The sequence below is a fragment of the Phyllobates terribilis genome, unplaced genomic scaffold (assembly GCF_046119375.1).
Source record: "Phyllobates terribilis strain yellow unplaced genomic scaffold, ASM4611937v1 Scaffold_1__5_contigs__length_1240528914, whole genome shotgun sequence".
NCBI lineage: Eukaryota > Metazoa > Chordata > Amphibia > Anura > Dendrobatidae > Phyllobates > Phyllobates terribilis.
In genome coordinates this window covers 337464111-337490366 of record NW_027362761.1, presented here as the reverse complement: position 1 = coordinate 337490366, position 26256 = coordinate 337464111, and the positions used below count along the sequence as shown (strand labels likewise).

General features: G+C 46.5%; 1 protein-coding gene across 1 annotated transcript in view; it reads left to right on the top strand.

Annotated features, from left to right (window-relative positions):
- The window catches only part of PIWIL1 (piwi like RNA-mediated gene silencing 1), a 462439-nt gene that overhangs the window by 122944 nt on the left and 313239 nt on the right, over window positions 1-26256 (top strand). Inside the window, exons 4-5 of the mRNA XM_073676134.1 lie at window positions 2708-2833; window positions 6979-7190. Coding sequence (XP_073532235.1) covers window positions 2708-2833; window positions 6979-7190 — 338 coding nt within the window. The remainder of the gene's footprint in view (window positions 1-2707; window positions 2834-6978; window positions 7191-26256) is intronic.

Genomic DNA, 26256 nt, shown 5'->3' with positions numbered 1-26256 from the left:
AGCTGTGCATGGCTGCTGTAAGCTCACGCTGCCGGGAACACGTCCGCTCCCGGCAGCTGGAGCCACTGACTGTGGTCACCGGAGTGCATTCAGTCAGCGCAGCTCCGGAGACCTCCTTTACGGCACTGCTGTACCGTGGGAATTTCTCACGGTACAGCGGGGCCGTAAAGTAGCTAACCGGAGCAGCGCTGCCTGAACTCCGGCGAACCCGCTTATGCAATGACGGGGCTGCTTTACGGCCCCATCATTCTAGCGGCGGCAGCGGTTCAGAGCGGTCACATTCTATGTGGCTGCTCTAAACTGGAGATCTTCGTGGGACACTCGTGGACTACTACGGAAGGGTAAGGATAAGGTTGTGGCTTATTATTTTATATTTTATTACAGGAGATCGGTGGCTTCGGGGAATTAGGTGTCTAGGTGAGTATAGGTGTATTTTTTTATTTTATTTTAGGTGGTGATCGGCGGGGACAGGTAATGTATAAACTAATTTATTGTAGGTAACCACTGGCCACCAATGACATGTATTTAACATTTATTGGAGACCATGGGGCAGTTTAAATAGCTGGATCAGGCTGATGGGAACTACTGCTCCCATCGAGCTGATCCTGCTGGCACGAGTGGACGGGGAACAGACATAGGCCGATGGGAGTAGTAGTGTCACATCGGCCTATGTTTGCCTGCGCGCACACCCGCCCACACCCGCAGACATCGCACAGACACCCACACACACACTAATCATGACGAGTCTGGGAGGTGAGGCTGACCTGTGCGGCCGTGGGAAAGTTCATGTGAGTTCATGCAATGCAGTCAAGCATGAACTCACATGAACCCTCTGAGGGCACCGCGGCTACTTCAAATGAACAGCTGATCGGCATCACCTGATACCTCAGCTGTTCATTTGAAATAACCGGCGGAAAAGCGCAGCACAGAACGGGAAAGCCGGCGGTGAAGTCTTTTCACTGCCGGCTTCCCCGCCCTGGTCCTTCGCTCCCCGCTCCTTGGTGCTGCGCTCCCCGCCCGGTCCTAACTTACGATCGGGATGGGAGGTGGCGAGGGGAGCGGAGGATCGGGGTGGGAGGCTGCGGGGAAGCAGTATGGGGCTGTGTGATTGTTCAAAAGCCGGCGGCTTTTTACCGCCCGCCGGCTTTTAAACAATCAGGAGAATTCTCTCACGCTGGGATGGCATTCTGATGACAGGCTGGATCGCAGCTGAGCGCTGCCATCCAGCTCGTCATCCTTCAGAGACACTGCAGAGTGCAGGCATTATGGAAACTTCCGATTCCGGTATTCGATATTGTAAAAGTATCGGAATTCCGATACCGCGAATATCGGCCGATACCCGATATTTCAGTGTCGGAATGCTTAACACTATCTGTAACTCATCCTTGGCTTTTACAATTTGAAATTAAAAGTGAAGTTTTAACAAGATATATACAACCCTGGTCCTGCTGGAGACATCTTTGCTTGCTTTCTCATTATTTTAACAAAAAATGTATGTTTAAAAAAATGATGCTGATGTAAAGTAGACATGTGGTAAATGTTATGTATTATCTATTTTGTGTGACATATCTCTGGTCTAGGGCATAAAAATTAAATTGCTAAATTTTCGCCAAATTTCCAATTTTTCACAAATAAACGCAAGTCATATCGAACAAATTTTACCTCTATCATGAAGTACAATATATCACGAAAAAACATCAGAATCACTAGGATACTTTGAAGCGTTCCAAAGCTATTACCACATAAAGTGACAATGGTTAGAATTGAAAAAATTAGACTGGTCATGAAGTTGAAAACAGGCTGGGGGGGGGTGGAGGGGTATGGTTAACCATTTAACCACGCATGTGGGAAAGCTCATTCAACTATTCCTAGCTCTTATACTAGCAATTTTTAAGTTAAATTGATAAGTGTGCTGTTACTCTTGTGTGACTGCAGACTTATGAAGCCCCCGCACTGTGATCTGCAAAAATTCGGCAGTTTCTGACCAGCTGGTATGTATGCTTTATACATACTACCGGCCAGAGCCCAACTAGTGGGCACGGACTCTGCCCATACACTTCTATTGAGCAAAGCTGCGCCCCGTCTAGTGACGCAGCCCTCCAGTGGGCGCGGCCTCAATACACGTGTATGGAGCGATGCCATGCCCACTAATAGGGCTCTGGCCAGGAGTATGCATAATGCATACGCACCCGCTGATCCCGGCGCAGAAACTGGCAAATCCTCACAGCTCACAATGCGTGCTCTGGGAGGGATTCATAAGTCTGCAGCCACACAGAATAACTGCAGACTTATCGATTTAGACCGGAAAACCCCTTTAAGTTCTGAGTTTTTAGTGCATTTTTGATGTTACAGCATTTCTGCACCAATTAGCTACATTAGGTTACTTGCAGTTTTTCTTTGTGTTTTTGAGTATGGTTTTATTTACATGTGTTTTTCTGCTATTGATTTAGTATTTTTTTGGTATGTCATGTTTTCCTGGTGAAACTGTAAAATGCTGAGCTTCTTGCTCAGCGAAAATATGCAACATCAAAAATTCACCATATGCTCTTCATGGTAACTTAGCCTTAACTCCCTTGTTCTAATAGTTTCTTTTTAAAATTATCAATATAGTTACAACTAGGTTTGTTGGATTAAAATATGTACATTTTTGTGTAAAGATTCTAAAAGCAGCAGTGTATTAACCTGTTACTTTATTACCAAACTATAGATTTGGACATTTCGGCTGGATTTCAAGATGTGTCAATTGGAGAGCGTGGTGGCCGCAGACGTGACTTCCATGATATGGGTGTTTGCACTAGACAATCAATCGAACATGTCATAGAATCAAAATCTGGTAATATGTTTATATGGTCCCACTTTTTGTTTTATCATCTCTAAAAAAAAATGTACTCAATTTAAAGTTTTGTATTGTTACATTAGCAAAAATAGAATGATTTTGCAGGTAATAATTTATCTAGGGTACTAAAATGTTTTGGAACTTGGAAATTGTAAGCTTGGAAATCCTTTGTAATTGTTAATCTATGGTTTATAGTTGTATAGTTTTCCATAGGACGATTCTTTGTAGAAAAAAAAGTCATGCTTGCTATGCTATGAAATCTCTTAACTGCAACTATATGGCGAAGGCCAGCATAGGCAAATGCTGTGTGTGTGTGCATACTGTGTGTGTGTATATATTTAGTTCTGCCACTAAATGTCGGCGGAGCCCCCACACCACCGAACACCTCCAGCAGAACTTGGCAGGCTGCATGGGGCCCGCAGCCGCCTCAAAGCACCCCGTCCTGCCTCCCCAGCTTCTCTGGTACCCCGCAACATATCAAGAACTCCACTCCACCGCAGCCGGTAAGATGATTTTGCTGTGTAAGATTCACCCCTATTTACCCCCAAATCTGAGGGGGGGGGGTTAGTGCGTCTTATAAAGCGAAAAATATGGGTTGTGTGTATGTATGTCCACGTCTAATTCATGATTTATTGGAGGATGATCCAGACACGCGGCTGCAATTTAATGTTTGATAAATCTCCCCCTTCATAACCTTATTACACTTTTTGTCCACCTACTTTTGGACCACCCTGTATGTATGTATGTATATGTATATATATATATATATATATATATATATATATATATATATACATACATACATACAGGGTGGTCCAAAACTAGGTGGACAGAAAGTGTAATAAGGTTATGAAGGGGGAGATTTTCATCCTCCAATAAATCATGAATTAGACGTGGACGATAAGCTTTCCACCCAATAGATTTCAGGATTCGCATGATAGAAGCTCGTGAAATTCCCAATTCAAAAGAGGCTCTTCTGGTGAACTTTTTTGGACTCTGAACAAATGTTTCAGCAACAAGTTGTTTATTAGCTTCTGTACAGACTGTTTTGGGTCGACCTGTTTTTGGAGCATTAAGGATTGAGCCCGTGGCATTGAATTTGTCACGAATGCGGTAAATGGTTTGTCTCTTTGGGGCTTGAGTACCAAATGTTTCAACCCAATTTGCTCTAACGGTTTCAGCATTTTGAGATTTCTGATACTCTGTTAAAATCCATTTTCTTTGATCTGTATTTAAATTATTTGCCATTATGTGTTATCTGAAAAGAAAACAGATTTGGGGGAGATCTATCTGTGAAAACTAGATCTGTGAAACTGGCTCAGTTGCCCTTAGCAACCAATCAGATTCCACCTTTCATTTTCCAAAGAGTCTGTGAGGAATGAAAAGTGGAATCTGATTGGTTGCTAAGGTCAACTGAGCCAGTTTCACTTTACACCATGTTTCATAAATCTCCCCCTTCATAACCTTATTACACTTTCTGTCCACCTACTTTTGGACCACCCTGTATACATATATATATATATATATATATATATATATATATATATACAGTACAGACCAAAAGTTTGGACACACCTTCTCATTTAAAGATGTTTCTGTATTTTCATGACTATGAAAATTGTACATTCACACTGAAGGCATCAAAACTATGAATTAACACATGTGGAATTATATACTTATCAAAAAAATGTGAAACAACTGAAAATATGTCTTATATTCTAGGTTCTTCAAAGTAGCCACCTTTTGCTTTGATGACTGCTTTGCACACTCTTGGCATTCTCTTGATGAGCTTCAAGAGGTAGTCACCGGAAATGGTTTTCACTTCACAGGTGTGCCCTGTCAGGTTTAATAAGTGGGATTTCTTTCCTAAGGCTGAGTTCACACGATGCGTATTTCATGCGTTTCCGCGGCGTTTTTGCAGTTGCGTAAACGCCGCGGAAACGCATGAAAAACGCATGGTAGAAGGGAAGCAATGTTCCCCAATGGAAATCCGCATGTGCTGTGCCCATGATGCGGATTTTTCCGCAGCGTTAACGCTGCGGTCAAAAATCCGCAGCATGTCAATTAATTTTGCGGAAACGCGGCGATTTCGCCGCCATTGACTTGCATTAGAACGCGCCAATTCCGCAAGACAGCATTTGTACTTGCGTTATTGGCGCGTTCTAATATGCGGATGGTACCCGGGTGTGGAGGAGAGGAGAGTCTCATCCACACCCAGGTACCATTAAAAAAGCTGTAAAAAAAGAATAAAATAAAAAATAAATGTATTCTTACCTTCTGTCGGCCCGCGCAGCGCTCCCGCTTGGTTCCCGGCACTTGCAGTGAGTTGTAGGACCTGCGGTGACGTCAGAGTCATGTGACGGGTCACGTGACGCTGACGTCGGCAGGTCTTTCAATTCAAAGTTGCCGGCAGCCGGGAACTTTGTAAAGCAGGACAGCGCGGGCCATCAGAGGTAAGTATATACACTCTCTCGGGTCACACTATATAAATCCATGCTGTTTGCATGGATTTATATAGTGTGACCTAGTTGTCAAGCACTTTCCAGGTGATGCTAAAATCGCCTGAAAAGCGCTTGTCAATCTGCATGCGGAAACGCATGTCAATCTGCATGTGGATCCGCATGTATTCTGCAGGAAAAACGCATGCACAATCTGCATGCGTTTTTTCTGCCAGGGAGATGCAGAAATGATGCAGAAATTTTCTGCTTCATTTCTGCATCGTGTGCACATACCCTTATAAATGGGGTTGGGACCATCAGTTGTGTTGTGCAGAATTCTGGTGGATACACAGCTGATAGTCCTACTGAATAGACTGTTAGAATTTGTATTATGGCAAGAAAAAAGAAGCTAAGTAACGAAAAACGAGTGGCCATCATTACTTTAAGATGTGAAGGTCAGTCAGTGCGAAAAATTGGGAAAACTTTGAAAGTGTCCCCAAATGCAGTTGCAAAAACCATCAAGCGCTACAAAGAAACTGGCCCAAATGAGGACCGCTCCAGGAAAGGAAGACCAAGAGTCACCTCTGCTTCTGAGGATAAGTTTATCTTGAGTCACCAGCCTCAGAAATCGCAGGTTAACAGGAGCTCAGATTAGAGACCAGGTCAATGCCACACAGAGTTCTAGCAGCAGACACATCTCTACAACAACTGTTAAGAGGAGACTTTGTGCAGCAGGCCTTCATGGTAAAATAGCTGCTAGGAAACCACTGCTAAGGACAGGCAACAAGCAGAAGAGACTTGTTTGGGCTAAAGAACACAAGGAATGGACATTAGACCAGTGGAAATCTGTGCTTTGGTCTGATGAGTCCAAATTTGAGATCTTTGGTTCCAACCACCGTGTCTTTGTGCGACACAGAAAAGGTGAACGTATGGACTCTACATGCTTGGTTCCCACCGTGAAGCATGGAGGAGGAGGTGTGATGGTGTGGGGGTGCTTTGCTGGTGACACTGTTGGGGATTTATTCAAAATTGAAGGCATACTGAACCAGCATGGCTACCACAGCATCTTGCAGCAGCATGCTATTCCATCCGGTTTGCGTTTAGTTGGACCATCATTTATTTTTCAACAGGACAATGACCCCAAACACACCTCCAGGCTGTGTAAGGGCTATTTGACCAAGAAGGAGAGTGATGGGGTGCTACGTCAGATGACCCGGCCTCCACAGTCACCAGACCTGGCCTCCACAGTCACCAGACCTGAACCCAATCGAGATGGTTTGGGGTGAGCTGGACCGCAGAGTGAAGGCAAAAGGGCCAACAAGTGCTAAGCATCTCTGGGAACTCCTTCAAGCTTGTTGGAAGACCATTTCCGGTGACTACCTCTTGAAGCTCATCAAGAGAATGCCAAGAGTGTGCAAAGCAGTCATCAAAGCAAAAGGTGGCTACTTTGAAGAACCTAGAATATAAGACATATTTTCAGTTGTTTCACACTTTTTTGTTAAGTATATAATTCCACATGTGTTAATTCATAGTTTTGATGCCTTCAGTGTGAATGTACAATTTTCATAGTCATGAAAATACAGAAAAATCTTTAAATAAGAAGGTGTGTCCAAACTTTTGGTCTGTACTGTATAATATATATTTAATGGCACCTTTTATATTTAGAAGTATTTTAAATAGGTTCCTATTATTTTTTTTATTTAGGTGTTTCTGGCAACTCTCTTCAGCTGTGCACAAACCATGTCAAATTGATTGCTAGACCCCAGTGGGTTTTGTACCAGTACCATGTGGACTACTGTCCACAGATGGAATCCAGATCTCTGAGGTCAGCTCTACTTTACCAGCACGATGAATTAATAGGAAAAGCACGTGGTTTTGATGGAGCTGTTCTTTTCTTGCCAAAAAAACTGAATAAGGTAATTTATAAGAAAATTGTTAATTTAACTTCTAGTAAGAATGAGAGTCTACAATCTGGACCCCTGTAAGCACAACTTCTGACGTTTAATTTGTTAATTTACCAAGCACTGAAAGCATTCCTGACATCAATTTATTGTTCCCCCACCATGGACTGCATTAAGCAACAGCAAGTGTCCTCATTTTTTCTCTAAAATGTGGTTTTATGGTTTTAAAAAAAGATAGCTTTGGGGAGGAATGTCTGCAGTGTGTCACCTCTCCGTATTTTCATTTGACAGGTCTCTTTCTATTTAAATATGTAAAGAAGGGAGTCTGATGAAAGGTTTCCATTATATGCGGTTTCAGATCTAAAATATAAAAATGCACTGGTCCCTCTAGTTATCTCAAGGCTTATAAGGTTCTAACCAAAAAAAAAATTTTAAATCTTGCCCTATAATTGTTTTTCACTTTAACTACTGGTAATACTACATTTAATTATAGGCGGAGTCATAGGTCCCCTGTCCGTCCTTCTTCACAACTGTGTTATGATTACTATTATTTAACCTCTTTACCTCCGAAGGCTGTTTGCACGTTAATGACCAGGCCAATTTTTACGATTCTGACCAGTGTCACTTTATGAGGTAATAATGCTTCAACGGATCCCACTGATCCAGAGATTGTTTTTTCGTGACATATTGTACTTCATGGTAGTGGTAAAATGTATTTGATGAAATTTGGACATTAGGCAAAAGTCTAGAAAATTTAGCAATTTTCAAACTGTGAACATTCATTTAAATCAGAGACATATGTCACACAAAATAGTTAAGAAATAACATTTCCCACATGTCTACTTTACATCAGCACAATTTTGGAACCAAAATTTTATTTTCTCAGGAAGTTATAAGGGTTAAAATTGACCAGCGATTTGTAATTTTTCCAACAAAATTTACAAAACCATTTTTTTAGGGACCACATCACATTTGAAGTGACTTTGAGGGGCCTTTATAACAGAAAATACCCCAAAGTCACACCATTCTAAAAACTGCACCTCAAAACCACATTTCAAGAAGTTTATTAGCCCTTCAGGTGCTTTACTGGAATTTTTGGAATGTGGAAGAAAACAATGAACATTTAACTTTGTTTCATAAAAATTTTACTATAGACCTATTTTTTTTTTTTTTTTTCGCAAGGGTAACAGGAAAAATCGACCCCAAAATTTTTTGTGCAATTTCTCCTGAGCACACCGATACCCAATATGTGGGGGAAAAAATCACTGGGCGCACGACTAGGCTCGGAAGGGAAGGAGCCCCATTTGACTTTTTGAATATAAAATTTGCTTGAATAATTAGCGGATGCCATGTCGCGTTGGAGAGCCCTGATGTGCCTAAACAGTGGAAACCCCTCACAAATGACACCATTTTTTAAACTAAACCCCCCAGGGAACTTATCTAGATGTGTGGTGAGCAACTTGAACCCCAGGTGCTTCACAGAAGTTTATAACATTGAGCTGTAAAAATAACATTTTTACCACAACATTTTTTTTTCAGACCCAAATTTTTCATTTTCATAAGAGTAGCAGGAGAAATTGCACCAAACCATTTGTGGTGCAATTTCATCGGAGTAAGCCAATACCCCATATGTGGGGTAAAATCACTGTTTGGGCATACGGCATGGCTTGGAAGGGAAGGAGTGTCATTTTACTCTTTGAATAAACGCCATGTCGCGTTTGGGAAGCCCCTGATGTGCCTAAACAGTGGAAACCCCCACAAGTGACACCATTTTGGAAAATAGACCCCTCAGAGAACTTATCTAGATGTGTGGTGAGCACCTTGAACCCCCAAGTGCTTCACAGAAGTTTATAACATGGAGCAGTGAAAATAAAAAAAAAACCATCTCACAAAAATGTTTTTTATCCCCAAATTTTTCCTTTTCAAAGGGGTAACAGGAAAAAATGGAACCCAATATTGGTTGTGCAATTTCTCCTGAGCACGCAGATACCCCATATGTGGGGGAAAACTATTGTTTGGGCGCACGGCAGGGCTCAGAAAGGAAGGAGTGACATTTTGGAACTCAGACTTTGGTGGAATGGTCTGCTGGTGTCATTCCGCGTTTGGAGAGCCCCTGATGTGAAACCCTTCACAAGTGACCCCATTTTGGAAACTAGACCCTTCAAGGAATTTATTTAGATGTTTGGTGAGCACCTTGAATCCACAGGTGTTTCACAGAATTTTACAACGTTGATCTTTAAAAATAAATTTTCATTTTACAGTACCAGATACGTGGAACTCACTTTTTTCCGATAACAGATGGTGGACTTGAGTGGGGGCTTGCTTTTTTTTTGTGGATTGAGTTGAAGCTTTTGTTGTGAACATTTTACATAAATTTTCGGATTACATTTATCCTGCGTTTTACGCTGAGCACTTATATCGGGGTTTCCATCTATATCAATACAGTGACATGATTCAGATGAACTCTCGAGGGATCCATTCACTATAGTGAGGCAGCAGAGGTAATCTGCCTCCATTTGACCTGTTTTCAGCATTTTTCTTTTTGGAAGTGCACAAAACCGTGGGCAACGGCACTATTATGTATGCCTAATAAGAAGACGGACGCCGACAGATTATAGGCCAGACGGCGTCCACAGTGCCTTCTGCCTCATTATAAGGAAGCTTCCGCCATGGGTTCCGTCTGAATCACGTATTTCAGAGATTTACGCGGAAAGCCCGGTGTAAGTGCTCAGTGGTCTTTGCGATGAAGAATGAACAAATCAACAGCAAGTGAAGAATTGGTTTTATTTATTTTTTACGCCCTTCCTCGTGCGGTGTAATTGATTAGTCGACTTTATTCTTTGGGTCGGTGTGATTAGAGCGAGACCAGATCGGGTTTTCATATTTGGCTGCTATCACACACTAAAAGCCAACAGCGGCCAGATATTACAGCATAGTGGGTGATATTTGTAGAAATCCCATGTCCACTATGCTTCTCCGTGCACCTGCGGATCACCCACGGACACGAACATGCAGCGCGTCTTTCCAGACCGCAGCATGTCAATTTCTCTTGCGGATTTGCTAGTCTCCACAAGAGAAATTGGATCGCTACAATGTATTGAATGCGGTGAATCCGCATTGTTCAATGAACACATGCGAATTCACCTACGTTCATATAACGCAGCGCTTTTTACGCGGCACAAAGTATGCTGCATTCAAAGCCCTGCCTGTACAGATTGTGTGCACATACCCTAATAGAGATTTTTCCCTGATGACTCCAGGATGTCATTTAATTTTTCACCAAGATAGGCCCCATATCTCTCTCCCAACATGACTTAACCAAAGCCAATATATTAGATAGCAGCAAGGAGATAATGCATTTCGTTGTTTTGGCTTGAACCACATAATCCACCATATTGCTCGAGGAGATAGAATGATCAGATATACTTTCCTCGGCACTCACCGCATGTCACAGTTTCAGTTATTTATAAAAATCAGAATTGCCCAAATCAAAAAGCAAAAGTGCCTGTCTTGATATAATTGAAACACATACTTTATTCCCAACCTCCAAACCCCTCTAGATAATTGAATTCTCTCAAATAAGGATTGTCCCATATGGGAGTATGTTTAGAGCAATCCTGCAATCATAGTATTTTATTACAGGTCCACCAGACATGTACTAAAAGGAGGGTGTGGAATTGTTTTGAATTGGCTTCAAATTTATGTGACTAAATTAAATCCAGTAGGTTCTTGACCCCCCAAAAATCCAAGAACTGAGTTCCCTGTCTCATTCCTCTCATCTAATGCCCACCCATTGAAATCGTGAAATTAGGGCTCTAAGAAATACCCCCATGCATGGGGAAGGACGAGGTCCCCACTCGATTCTTTGCAAGCTGTAGATTTTCTTGCTTTATTCTTGATATACCTTCCTTCCACACTAGATCTCTAAAAATGTTGTGCATCTTTCTGAACCAAGATTTTTGGATTTAGATGGGGGAATTTTGGAGCACATAAAGTATAGAGGGCATAAGGCACATTGTGAAGAATACTCAAGTTATAATCCCATGTCTATCATTGTGCCATGCTTGGTGGGGGATTATGGAGGTCTACAAATGTAAAGCTGAAACCAGACACTTCTGCAAGCGAGGGGGTCGAGAGGCAGAGAGTGACAAATACCTCACAGCAGCTGTGGAACTGCACAGGAAGACCCCTGTGGACCTCAAGCCATGCGGTCCTTTGTGTCAGACAATTATAATTCAATACCGAGTTATGGGAATACGATACATCCCAGTGATACACCAAATAGATTTTTGGAAACACCCGAATCGGGGGATCATCACCCTGGCTTCCAGTCCTGTCTAGCGCGTACGGATGGAGAGATACACAGCACAGCCTTTCGGGAGCTCCTAGGGCCACTGTGCTTCGTCTCCATGGACACCAGAACCCTGCTCCCTAGGACCGTCAATTAAGGAAGTTATAGCCCATTTTAGTTTTTGGAGTTTGTAGCTGAGAGAGACCAGGGGTGGAGATTTAGGTCCAGCCAGATGGCAGGAGTGGTAATGACCCACAGGGGTTAAGAGCTCCAGCATCCCTGGCTCCATTGTCTTTGTCCCTAGGAGGTCGCGAGTATATATCGTGAGGGAGAAGTCCTGAAACAAAGAGAGAGGGCCCCACAAGCCTTCCATGTGGCAGCCCCTCCCCTACAAGCTAGATCTTCCGTCTGACTGGTAACTGACTCTTAAGTTCTGCTTTTATCTTTTGTACCACTACTATTGTGTTTGCTTCTCTGACCATTATATATGTATAACCATTATGTATATAATGTAATGTCTAGTGTGCCCATAAGGCGATAAATATATACATTAACCTTGAGCTGCTCTTTTATCTCGATCCACGAACTCACACGTCCAATGTTTGGCTCAATCCTCATGCTACCGGGGCGGGTTTCTGGCCCGATATAATTCCCATTAACGGACAGGGCACCTATATGTAATAGAAACTGGTGGTGGCTCTACCAGGCCGACAAGACTGCTTCACTGGAGCTAGTGAAGGGGCCTATCAGCCTGTCAGGGGTGTGAGCAAGTGTGGGGCCACGTCAGTGACTGAGTGGGCCACCTCTTCTCACTCCTGGTGCCTTCCTGTACCCTTGTGGACAGGGGTTGTCTGTGGAGAACTGTACCAATCTGACCTTACGCGTCCTTGAGGGGCTGCAGAACGTCACGTTGGTGCAAAGGGCAGATCCGTATCACGTGTTCCGACTGACGTAATTGTCACGTCGGGCGGGAGGGTAGGTACGGATCCCTCGCAAATGGTGGCAGCGTTGGGATTCTGCGGGGTCTCTCTGCTGTTATTTATCACATTGGTGGCAGTGGTGGGATACTGCGGGATTTCTCTGCTGCCATTGTTCACAATGGTGGCAGCGATGGGATTCTGCGGGATCTCTCTGCTGCCATTCTTCACACACATCTTTATGAGATTCTTTTTACCGAAGGCAGAAAGAGGGAGCTTCACTCACGTCCTCACTTTATTTCTCGACTTTGAAACAAACAGACTTATTAAGGGAATATAGTCATTGGCCTCCTTCGTAATAAGAATGCCCAGGTATTTAAATTTATTAACGACTGTTATGCCGAGATCAATCGTAGGGGAACCATTTATAGAAAGCATGGCAGATTTTGACCAGTTAATGGTTAGGCCAGAGATAGTTTCCTATTATTTCCATTATGATGGGTAGTGAGGAGTTTATATAATCTACAAACAGCAGCAAATCATCTGCGTAAAGGGCCACTCCTTTCTCTCTCTAGGGTATGTACGCACGTTCAGGATTTGATTGCAGAAATTTCTGCAAGGTTTCTGCATCTCTTGGCATGAACAACGCTGCGGCAAAAACACGCGTTTTGCTGTTATTTTGGTGCGTTTTTGTACATCAATAAATGCTTTTTGAAGCTAAATAAAGATATTTGAAAAAAGAAACGTGGGACATCGCTTTAACCCTTGGATTACCGTCGGACCTAGTCTGAGTATATTGATTAATTTAAATGATTAAAGAATTTGTCTGTTTTATTTCAAATAAAGTGTTTTACTCTCAGTGTGTGTGTTTATTTAACTATTTACATATAGCTGACAGGTTTAGTAATTAGGGTGTCTGGTTGACACCTCTTGATCACTAAACAAAGGGCTTGGTGTCATTGACACATAAACACTAATCCCATTAACCCTAATTCCCATTCATTTAATTTCTGGGGCAGCTGAGAGCTGCGATTTTTAGACTAGGAAGGGTTCCCTGACTAAAAGCTCACAGCGATTCTGCTTTTACATTTATGGTTTCGAGGGAAACCGCACATCCAGTGTTGAACCGGCCTACTGCGATCCATCCGCAAAGAGCCCATGGTCTAGGTTATCTAGTGGGACATCGGTAACATGACTGAAACCCGCCATGGGACATTATTTGTACACAGTCATGTTCCTCTTGTGGCTCAACTAGCATGCCACCCACATTATCACTATCAACCCTACCCCCTCCAGAGGCAAGAAGGTGGCTGGATTCAGAATAGTGCAAAGGTAAATGTGATGCTGTCAGGCATAAGGAGGACTCAATAAATTCTGAGATGTCCAGCAGTACTGAAAAAGAATGGCAGTAACTTCATGAGAGACGTACACAGTGAGGGAGAAAATCAGAACAATTATCATGAGTCTAAGAGGGAGACTGCAGTTTCTGTGTCCAGGCTTTTCACAATTATAACATGTGAAATTTCTTCGTCCTTGCCTGGTCTGGTGATACATAAGAGGGACTCTGGACCAGGTTTTTGCCTTATTATTCAGGGCATTTATTGTTCCCACACCGATGGCTACTTGGAGTATAATGGCCCAGCACTCTGGGTGGGACACTATTAGTGGCTCTCTAATCACGGGCTTTAAACCTTCAACAAAGGCACAGGACAGTAATTGGATGTGGACCTCGGACGTGTTCTCATAAGTTTTACTATCACTGCCAGAGCCGGATATAATATTTTTCTACTGACTCTGTGTCATCCTGCTGGATATCATAAAGAGTGGCAGACTGGGAAGCTAACCTGTCCTGCCCCCACTGGGTGAGTTTTCTCACATACTGCTTACCAGAATCTAGTGAATTATCATCTGCGGATGGAGCTCCTATTGGCTCTACCACAAGTAGTAGAAAGTATCCCTTGCTTTTAGCAGCAGAAGGGAAGGAAGGGAGACACAGATCCATTACTAGTGGGTAGGCGGAGCCCCACAGGATAGTTCACCTCAGATTAGAAAAAGTGATGACCGGCCCCTCCAGCTTAGGCTCCTCCTACTCCCATGTCCTTCAGTCTAAAATTTGAGGTCGCAGAGGATAGTCGCTGCCTTTGCAGCTCCTCAGAAGAATTTTTTTATTTTACTCCGGAGACCTGGACCCCCCGTGGTCTAGAGGTCTCAGGGGGTCTCGGCGCTACTGGGACCCCTGACCCTCCCCTGGCAGATCTGCGTACCCCCTAAGGAGGTCCCCGCAGAAGCCTGCCGGCCCCGGGGGATACAGGGCGCTCCCTGGCGGAGACGCACACCGCTTCTGTGGGGTCCCTGCACGCTCCGCCGTGGGGGGGAGCAAAGGGCCACGGCGCCACACATCCCTGGGGGTCCCTATGGCGCTCAGCTGGGTAAGTGCTCTCAAGTTTGAGTGCTTCAGCGGCTGTGGCGGCAGCCGCTGTTACTGTTTCAAGTGGTGACTGCTTTTTTGTCCTTGCAGGAGGATATCTCCGCTGCAGGCGTTTGTGTTATTCTCTGGTGGCAGGGGAGTTGGGACGGAGGAGCGCGGGCTCCGTTAGTAGCGGCGGCGGGGGGTGTGGCTTCGCGCCTCTGCTGCCTGTCATCATAGCCTCAGACAGGAAGTGCCAGGAAAGCGCGCGCTGGAGCTGACCCAGCCCCCTCTTCTTCTTCCGGCCATTACCTCGTGCAACGTCCTGCTCCCTGCTCCCCGCTCTTTATACCAGACACCGATAAGGAAGAGCAGTCACTGCGGCCAGCTGGTGAGTCACTTCTGCCTTTTAAGGCAGAAGATTACTTTTTCACACTATTTCAGCGCAGAGCACCTTACTGCTGGCCTGTTAAGGCAGACAGGGTGTGCTATATACGGCGCTGCTACTTCCCCGCTGAGGAGGCTCTGGGACTCGCACACCGCTGTCCTTTTAATGCAAAGGTGTATTGCGTGGTCAGCAGCATTAACCCCTTCTGAGGGGTCTGGCCTCATCAGGGCAGTTAACTCTTTCTGGACCCTAGTCTGTTAGGTTAACTTTTGCTCTGCAGGCAGCTGGGGTAGCTCTTCTCCCTCTAAGGAAGAGCTTTAACCCTTCAGTGCCTGTTTTTTTTTTTTCGTGTAGGAACAGGCTGTGGTAGCAGAATCACACATCCTCGGTTCCTGTACCCATTGTAAGGGGTTATTACCGCCTTATCCGCGACGCTCGCAACTGTGTGGGGGCATGTCGGATCAGGGACCAGGGGGCGCGGATCTCTCTCCCGGTCCGCTTCAGGATCGGTCACGCGTATCTGATAAGCCGGAGTCTTCGGCGTCAGGTTTGACACTGGTCGGTGGTCTCAGTGATGTTAAAGTGGAGGCGCTCACTCGCTCCATTGACAGTCTGTCTGACCTCCTGGGTCATTGGGTATCAGCTAAGTCCCAACCGACATCACGAGGCAAGAAGCGCCACAGGCCTGTGGTGGCGCTGTCTCCTCCGCGCAGTGCTTCGGAGGTTTCGGAATCACCGACAGACTCTGCTGGTGAGATTTCTGATGAAGAGGATCGGCAGGGTTGATCTGCTTCGCTTTCGGGCCGCGTGGACGCTTTTATTGGGGCTATGCGGGAAGCGTTACAGCTGTCTGAAGAAGTGACAAGTCGGCCCGGCTGTATCAGGAGTCGCGTCGGGCTCGTTCGACGCTGCCGGCACACGATGAACTTAAGGAAGCGGTGGAGAAAGAACGCCTGTGTCCGGATAAACGCTTCCAGGAGATGCGTTTTTTTGATGCCCTGTATCCCTGCTCCACGGAGACGATCGCTAATTGGGTCCCCTCTCCTGAAGTGGACGTGCCATTGTCTCAGCTGAGCAATTCCTCTTTGCTTCCTGTTAAAGGGAAGGCGAGTCTACAGGAACCGCTGGACAGAAGGACGGAGTTAGCGGCGAAGTTCATCTACGAGGCCGCGGGTCATGGATTCCGAGCGGCCTTGGGGGCCATGTGGGCTGGTGAGGCTTCTCTGCGGTGGTTGGATCAGCTGCAGACGGCGTGGCAAGATGGGACTCCGCTGTCTCAGGTGGAAAGGCTTTTCCAACTGTTGGAAGAGGCGGCCCGATATGGCAGGGACGCAGTGCTGGATACTACTTCGGTTCTGTCCAGGGCTCAATCCTCGGCCGTCACAGTCAGGAGAGCACTGTGGCTTAAACAGTGGACTGGAGACGCAGTATTCAAACAAGGTCTGCTGAGTCTGGCGTACAAGGGCGGTCAGCTTTTTGATTCGGACCTCACGGAGCTGATTGCCAAGGCCAAGGATTCGGCTTTGCCGCAGCGGAAAGCAGCGGTTTCTACGTCTGGCAAGTCAAGTGCCGGTAGTGGTCGTCGGTCCTTTCGGCCCAGGGGACGGTTCGGTCAGCCCTCTTGGAGATCGGGTCGTCCCTCGTCTTCCGGGAAAAAGACCACCCAGAAATCCCATACTCCCTGGAAACAACATTTCCGTCAGGACAAACGGGAGGTTGACAAAAAGCCCGCTAAGGCGGACTGACGCCAGGAACCCTCTCGAGGGCTCTCGGGTGGGAGGTTGTCTGCTACAATTCGGGTCGATTTGGGCGTCCCACGTATCGGACGCCTTGGTGACGCGGGTTATGTCGGCAGGCTATTTCATAGAGTTTCATTCTCGACCCCCGGACAGGTTTCGTCAGTCACGCATCCCGTCTGAACCCAAGCTGGCTGCCGCACTGCTGCGTTAGGTCGACTCTCTTCTGCAGCAGGGTGTGGTGGTTCCGGTTCCGCCGGAGGACCGGGGAAGGGGGTTTTACTCCAACCTTTTTGTGGTCCCCAAAAAGGAGGACAAGTTTTGCCCCATTCTGGACCTCAAAGAGTTGAATGTTCATGTCCGGACCCGGAAATTCCTATGGAGTCTCTTCGCTCTGTCGTGGCGGCCCTGTCACAGTACGATTTCTTGGTGTCTATCGACATCCACGACGCCTATTTGCATGTCCCTATCGGCAGGGCTCACCAGCGCTTCCTGCTTTTCGCCATAGGTCAGGCCCATTACCAGTTTGTGGCCCTACCATTCGGGTTGGCCTCGGCGCCCAGGGTTTTTGCAAAGTTTCGAAGGCAAGGAGTTACGATTCTTCCCTACCTGGACGACCTGTTAATTGTGTCGCCCACAGCGGAGGAGGCGGTAACAGCTCGCGATCTCTCCCTTCAGCACCTGGAGGACTTCGGGTGGCTGGTCAATTGGAAGAAGTCGTCATTGGAGCCGTCACAGTCAATCCTGTTCTTGGGGATGCATTTCGACACGGTACGGGCAGTGGTGTCCCTGCCTCCGGACAAACAAGCGAACCTTTGTCACCATGTCCAGGCTATGAGGTCGGCGATGGCGATGTCCCTTTGGAAGTGTATGCGCCTTCTGGGTCTGATGGTGGCGGCAATGGAAGCGGTACCGTTTGCACTATTTCATTCCCAGGGTCTCCAAGATCTTATTCTGACCCTTTGGGATCGATCGCCGGCTTCGCTGGATCGGTATCTCCCGCAGGGTGCGAGAGTCTCTTGGATGGTGGTTACGTCCGGAGGCTTTATCCCTGGGGAAATCCTTTCTCCTCCCACGGTGGTCGGTCATTACCACCAATGCCAGCCTGACTGGCTCGGGGGGGGGAGTTTGGAACGATCTCTGGGTTCAGGGGGTCTGGTCGTCAGAGGAGTCTTCTCTGCCGATCAACATCCTGGAGTTGAGAGCGATATTTCTCTGCCTCCGACATTGGACGGTCCCTTTGAGCGGTCTGCCGGTCCGGATTCAGACGGACAATGCGACAGCTGTCGCGTATATCAACCATCAGGGCGGGACGAGGAGTTCCAGACTCATGATGGAGGTCTCTCGGATCCTGGTTTGGGCCGAGTCCAGGGTTCCAGCCATCTCCTCGATTCACATCCCAGGAGTGCTGAATACCACGGCGGACTTCCTCAGTCGCGAGCAGGTGGATCCCGGAGAATGGAGTCTTCATCCGGAAGTTTTTGCACTGCTGTGCTCCCGTTGGGGGACTCCCCAGGTGGACTTGATGGCATCCAGGCTGAACGCCAGGATTCCGACGTTCATGTCCAGGTACAGAGACCCGGAGGCTGTGGCGGTAGATGCTCAAGTGGCCCCGTGGGACCAGTTCGAGCTGATCTATTTGTTTCCTCCGGTATCCTTACTTCCTCTGGTGATCCGCCGGATCAAACTCGAACGAATTCCGTCGATTTTGGCGGCGCCGGATTGGCCGCGGAGGGCGTGGTATTCAACGCTGGTGTCTCTTCTGGCAGCGCCTCCTTTTCTACTGCCTCTTCGCCCGGACTTGTTAACCCAAGGGCCCATTCGTCATCCGGACCTGAAGTCACTTCGTTTGGCGGCGTGGTTCTTGAGACCGAGATCTTGACCCGTCGTGGGTTTTCGGCCGAGGTCATTGCCACCTTGCGGGCGGCCAGAGGTCCAGCTACTGCTAGGATTTATCACAGAACTTGGGAGGCCTTCTATTCATGGTGTTCTGGATCGTCAAGGAACCCGAGGGTTTTTTCCATTCCCAACTTCTTGGCTTTTCTGCAATGTGGTTTGGCCAAGGGTCTGGCGGTTGGTACCTTGCGGGGTCAGGTATCTGCACTATCCGTGCTTTTCCTGAAGGCTATTGCCTCGCGCAGGGATGTGTGTTCGTTTTTTTGCGGGGTTGCACGTCAGTTTCCGCCTCGGAGGGCGTTTGTGGCTCCTTGGCGGCTCAATCTAGTCTTGGAAGCTCTTCAGCACAGGCCGTTTGAGCCTATGGATTCTGCCTCGCTTTACTTGCTTTTTTAGAAGGTGGCCTTCCTGGTGGCGGTCCCCTCTTTGAGAAGGGTTTCTGAGTTGGCGGCACTGTCTTGCTCGCCCCCTTTTCTGGAGTTCCACTCGGATCGCGTGGTGCTTCGTACCCGTGGCGATTTTCTGCCTAAAGTGGTGTCGCGTTTCCACGTCAATCAGGACATCGTGTTGCCCTCCCTCTGTCCGAATCCGAAAAGTCCAAAGGAGCGAGCCTTGCACTCGTTGGATTTGGTGCGGGCTTTGAAGTTCTATCTTACAATCACGCAAGGGTTCCTGAAGTCGGACTCTCTTTTTGTGATTCCTGCTGGTCGTCGGCGTGGTCAGCGGGCTTCCAAGGACACTATAGCTCGGTGGATACGTTCGGCTATCCTGGAGGCGTACCGGCTCAAGGGCGAGCCTTGTCCGGTTAAGGTTTGAGCTCATTCCACGAGAGCTGTTGGTTCGTCGTGGGCTTTTCGTCAGGGGGCCTCGGCAGCGCAGCTCTGCCGGGCGGCTACCTATCTCTCCATTCACACTTTTACTAAATTTTATAAAGTGGATGTGAGTGCTTCCGCCGATGCGGCCTTGGGACGCAGGGTCCTGCAGACGGCAGTGGTTTAGGTTATCTCTTTGTCTAGTGTTGGCGCTTGTTGCGTGCTTGACTATGTTGTTGGGGTGTTGACGATTCTGCCACTGTTTCCCACCCTTGAGTTCTGGACTGCTTTGGGACGTCCCACTAGTAATGGATCTGTGTCTCCCTTCCTTCCCTTCTGCTGCTGAAAGACGGATTTTGGTAAGACCTTACCTGTAAAATCCTTTTCAGCGAAGGAAGGAAGGGAGACACAGCACCCTCCCATGGCAGAAGTGCATTATTGTTTTCCAGATGCGGCGCGACTCCTCTCTGATGGTGGTCATCTGGGCTGGGGTCGGCGCGCTAGAGCTCTGTTCCAGCATTGCCAGCTCATTGCAGTTGTCAGGTCCAGTGAGTAGTGTCTGGGACTGTGTGTTTTTTCTGTTATATGCATAACATGTTCTCTCGCATTTCTGAATTTTCGGAAGGGGTTGTGTTGTTCCGCTGGTGTTGTCTGCTCTTCCTTAGCTTGTGTACGGACTGAAGGACATGGAAGTAGGAGGAGCCTAAGCTGGAGGGGCCGTTTGTCACTTTTTCTAATCTGAGGTGAACTATCCTGTGGGGCTCCGCCTACCCACTAGTAATGGATCTGTGTCTCCCTTCCTTCCTTCGCTGAACAGGATTTAACAGGTAAGGTCTTACCAAAATCCGTCTTTTGCTAACACCGGGTCCTCCAAATCCCACCAACTAGAGAAAGCCTTTCTAATTTTCTTTACCTTCTCTAACAAATGGCATGGGAAATATTTCAGGGTCAGGCATTCTACTCATGGCCAGCATTTCACTAGGATTCCAGGGACGTCACATACCCTCCTGGGGTTCTACAGTATCAGGTCCCCCAGTCTGCGGTGTGAGGTGAGCTGCCCACTCTGACTGAATAATTGTCCTAGTGAGTCTTGGATGGCAGCAAAAGACTGACGTATAACTGCTGCATCCCTTTGGGTTTTCAGGGGAGGAGCTGGAAGGCAGGGCAGATCCTGAAGGGGCGTTAGTCCCATCCAGGGCGGGCATAATGTTCATTGGGGGCCTGGCCGAGGTTTATGGGGGCATAGCACTTGAAATACTGGCCATGGGGCTCCACACTATTCAAATGGATTGTGGGGCGTTAACAAAAAGGGTAGAATCATTGTTTAGGAGTAGAAGGTTTAATGGTTCCTATGTGCCAACAGGGGGCACAATGTACAGGTGTGGAGTTGGGAGTAGCAGGGGGATCAACGCTGTCTTTGTTCCATATTTTAATATACAAAAACTTATCACCATGTTTTTCTTCCTTCCTTCCTTTCGCCTGTAGTTAAACATTTAGAATTTTTCTACCATATCTCAGCCTGGTCTAATAAGGCTGCATCATTTAAACAACCTTGCTTTTCCTTCAATACTTTCAAGAAACCTTCATCAAATCTGCCACCCGGTGGACAACCAGACACTGAACAAAACCTAAGCATTTTCTGCACCAATTTCTTTTCTTTCTTTCTGTTTCTTTAAAAATCAGGAATACAGGACTAGAAAGACAATCCAGCGGGGACTCTTACCACATTCACTATGGTTTTTCTATTATGTACAGCACCTCTACAATGTTAAATCTGCCCCTTATTGAACAGATTACCCATCTTCTGTTTCTCTGAAAACAGGAATACAGGACTAGAGAGGCAAACCAGCGAGGACTCATACCACACTCACTATGGTTTCCTGCCTGTCACTCCATGCCTGACATATATATTCAAACGAAAAGCATCAGTTCCTACATCTAGGAGCTGGAAACATATGGGTTTCTTTAGCAATACAAGAGGCTGCTTCAGACAACCACCAACGTCTGCTCCACAGGGTACAGTCAACTAATCCGACAATCCAACACAACTTACAGATGACCAGTGAAATGCCAAATCCACGCTCCCCATACAACATAGGAATTCAACATAGTACACAATGTCTCATCAGGGTTCATTGTCTTAACAATAATGGACCCACTTACTATGAACAGATCGAATGACCTGCGACATACTTACCCAACACAATTTTTTATAGAGAGAAAGGCAGAGTCATCACGGCTTAGAAAATAGTACATATTTTATTAGACAAAGTTCATTTAAAAAAGAGAGCCCAAAACATCAGGGTAAAGTGCAAGGTGAACAATGATATGAACGACCAGACTAAGCGCAGCCCACTATATAAGGTGTTATATACTCATTCAATTTGTGCAAAGTTGCAAGAAATGGTACCTAAAAAGCCATGGAAGTAAGACACTACACCTGTAGCCCCCGTTACTAGACAGAAGATAATCAATCGCTTACTATTATAGCCAAAGTCACAGAAAAATATGTAGTACACCTGTGGCTCCGAGAGCTTATTAAGGGTGATAGTCATACCATGACTGGCAGGCTGACAGTAGGCTGGCCAAACAGTGGCGTGCCTGAGTGGCACAATGGAAAGAAAGACCAGACCTGCAGTATATAAAGTGCTAGATGCTATTTAAATTAATATGGTAAGAGAATACCCTCATACCCCTTAATCACTGGGTTACAGGAAAAAATACCTGTAGCTTTAAAGAATTATATTTGGGGTGGTATTCTTACCAAAGTTGTAGGCTGGAAGCAGGCTGGTCAGACAGAGGTCACAAGGCGTTCCCCTAACTACCAAAACAGAGTGACAAATTCAGGTAGTGTAAGAATAAAACTTCTTACCAATTGCTGCAGCTGTCCCGAGTTATCCGTCTGTCTGGGGTCCAGCAAATTGGTTGGGTCAGCAGTCTTTTGCATTAGCGGGTCCCTGTTTGGGCGCCAGGTTTTGTCATCGCCACATAATGTGGGACTTTCTGAGACGTTGTGCCTGTTCCAAATTAAAATGTAAAATTCAAATACGTTCCCCTTAGAGCCATCCTATTACATTGAGCATCAGGGCTGGCCTCCCTTTACATTAGCATACATACATCTCATTGGCTGAAGGTAATACTGTCTACTCCCATCAGAATAGTCTAGGTGTGTCTCAGTTAGGTTTCATTTTCTTAAACAAATACGTGTTGGTCTTAGCTTCCTACTCATGCCTACCTAGTTGTCTGGTTAAAATAAGCCCTATGGTGGGAGGCCATGCTTAACCCTTAAGGGGTGGGACGATAGATGCTTCCTGTTTTTCTAAAAAGTTGAATTGTTATAAATTATCCGGTCCCATTGTTTGATATATTGCTGCAGGATTGTAGTGGCGAATATATATTTGTAAATGTAGGAGAGGAGGGGTATTATACCTCCCAGTCTGTGTGTCTGAGAGAGCGGTTTATTGTGTCTCTCCCTCCCCAATCACCGCTGTGTGGAGTTGGATCGGCGGTTCTGGTTGGTTTGAAGCGCTAGTGTGCCTGAGATGCGCTTCAATTCAATATGCATGCGTTCCATTTACCGGAAACAGGAAGGACGTCACCGGATGTGACGTCGGCGGGATTCCATATGCGTTCCACCCGATGGTTTGTGTTCCAGATACCGGATATACCAGCCCATGTGACCGGAAGTGACGTAGCGTCGTGTCGTTTAGCGCGGCATTTTAAAGGAGACACGGTGTAGGAAGTGACAGGTGGAACCCTGGGTCTTTTGAGAGGAGGATGGGGGCTGTTTGAAATGGTGGAGACCCTCAGCCCCCTTTTTCAGTCTCCCCTGATGAATCTACTTTAGGAGGAAACGCGTTGGGAGCAGGATACCTCCAGTATGTTTTGGTCATGAATTATAGGATGACATTACACTAGGACGAATCAAGCCATGATGCACTTTAGGATTGGGTGAGATTGTTTCATTTTGTTTGATATAACTATAACCCGAAGGATTCCTTCAGTCGGGCTTTGTTGATTTCCCCTGACATAATCCACGGTACCTTATTGAATAGAGGTCATGTGGGATTTTACTGTATAATCCATGGTACCTTCTGTGCTTAAAGGTCATATGGGAGTTCATTGTATACCTATTTTTTTTTTTTGAGCGCACACATGGTATCCCTATATGATGGTTATATAAAAAATAAAAAAAAACCAACCAATATTAGCAAGGGTAGTGTTTAATCCCATGCTCTAGATGAATTGAGGTTGATTTTTCTAAACCCTACACACTTGGCATTTGATATGTTGAGGTGTGGTTCGCATGTATACACTATCATAATTCATTGATGATAATTCAAAAGACCCAGGGTTCACTATTTAGCCCATTAGGGTTTTTTTACTTGAAAGAAAAAGGGATTTTTTTTAATATATATCTAATAAATGCTATATTTTAACTATCTTGCTTGAAAATTCATTTTCTTAAACTTTCTTATATTTTCTCTTACATAAGTCTGTTAGACAAAGGCATTCCTAAGGGACCTTCCCAATTCATTACAAGTCTCTGAATAGCGTCTTCTCCCACCATTCAGTTCATTATAAAATGTCCTATGCACCTTACTGCCTCCTCTCCCAATCCCCAATACATTTTAAGTCCCTGATAGTGTCATAATGAATTGTGAGATGGGGCAGGACGCTATCAGGAACTTAGCTTCCTCCTCCACCTAATTCATTTTTCATCCATATCTAACGCCCTCTTCCCCCTACCAATAAGTCCATTATAAGTCCCACTTACTCCCATCCCAAGCCGACACCCCCTCATTGTTCTCTCCCCCACCCTCTTCATCGTCCTCTCCCCCATATCCCTCATTGTCCTCTCCCCCACCTCCTTCATTTCCCCCCCCCACCTCCTTCATTGTCCTCTCCCTCACTTCCCTCATTGTCCTTTCCCCCACATCCCTCATTGTCATCTCCCCCACATCCATCATTATCCTTTCCCCACATCCATCATTGTCCTTTCCCCCATCATTGCCCTCTCCCCACCTCTTCATTGTCCTCTTCCCCACTCCCATCATTGTCCTCTCCCTCACATCCATGATTGCATTGTCCTCTCCCCCACATCCATCATTGTCCTCTCACCCACCCCATCATTGTCCTCTTCCCCACTGCCATCATTGTTCTGCCCCACCACCCCATCATTGTTCTTCCCCACCTCCATCATTGTTTTCCCCCACCTCCATCATTGTTTTCCCCCACCATCATTGTTCTCCACCACTCCGTCATTGTTCTCCAACTCCATAATTGTTCTCCCCACCTCCATAATTGTTCTCCCCCACCTCCATGATTGTCCTCTCCCCCACTCCCAACATTGTCCTATCCTCACTCTTATCATTGTCCTTTCCCCCACATCCATTATTGTCCTCTCCCCCACATCCATTATTGTCCTCTCCCCCACATCCATCATTGTCCTCTCCCCCACATCCATCATTGTCCTCTCCCCCACATCCATCATTGTCCTCTCCCCACCCCCATCATTGTTCTACCCCACCACCCCATCATTGTTTTCCCCCACCTCCATCATTGTTTTCCCCCACCTCCATCATTGTTCACCACCCCCATCATTGTTCTCCTCCAACTCCATAATTGTTCTCCCCACCTCCATAATTGTTCTCCACCACCTCCATCATTGTCCTCTCCCCCTCCCATAATTGTCCTCTCCCCACTCCCATCATTGTCCTCTCCCCACTCCCATCATTGTCCTCTCCCCACTCTCATCATTGTCCTCTCCATCGCTGTCCTCTCCCCAACTCTAAATGTTCTCCCTCACATCCATCGTTTTTCTCCTCCATCATTGTTCTCCCCCACATCCATCATTGTTCTCCCCCACATCCATCATTATTCTCCCCACCTCCATCATTGTTCTCCACCACCTCCATCATTGTTCTCCCCACCTCCATCATTGTTCTCACCCACCTCCATAATTGTTCTCCCCCACTCCCATCATTATCCTCTCCTCACTCCTATCATTGTCCTCTCCCCCACATCCATCATTGTCCTCTCCCCCACATCCATCATTGTCCTCTCCCCCACATCCATCATTGTCCTCTCCCCCACATCCATCATTGTCCTCTCTCCATCGCTGTCCTCTCCCCCAACTCTATAATTGTTCTCCTTCACATCCATCGTTTTTCTCCTCATCATTGTTCTCCCCTACATACATCATTGTTCTCCCCCACATCCATCATTGTTCTCCCCACATCCATCATTGTTCTCCACCTCTATTGTTCTACTCCACCTCCATCTTTGTTCACCACCCCATCATTTTTCCCCCCTCATTACTCCCCCACCTCCATCATTGTTGCCCCCCACCTCCATCATTGTTGCTCTCCCCTACATACATCATTGTTCTCCCCCACATCCATCATTGTTCTCCCCCACCTCCCATCATTGTTCTCCCCCACCTCCCATCATTGTTCTCCCTCACCTCCCATCATTCTGCCCCACATCCATCATTGTTCTCTCCCACCCCCATCATTGTTGTTCCCCACATCCATCATTGTTCTCCCCCACATCCATCATTGCTCTCCCCACATCCATCATTGTTCTCCCCATCCCCATCAGTGTTCTCCGCATCCACCTCCATTGTTCTCCC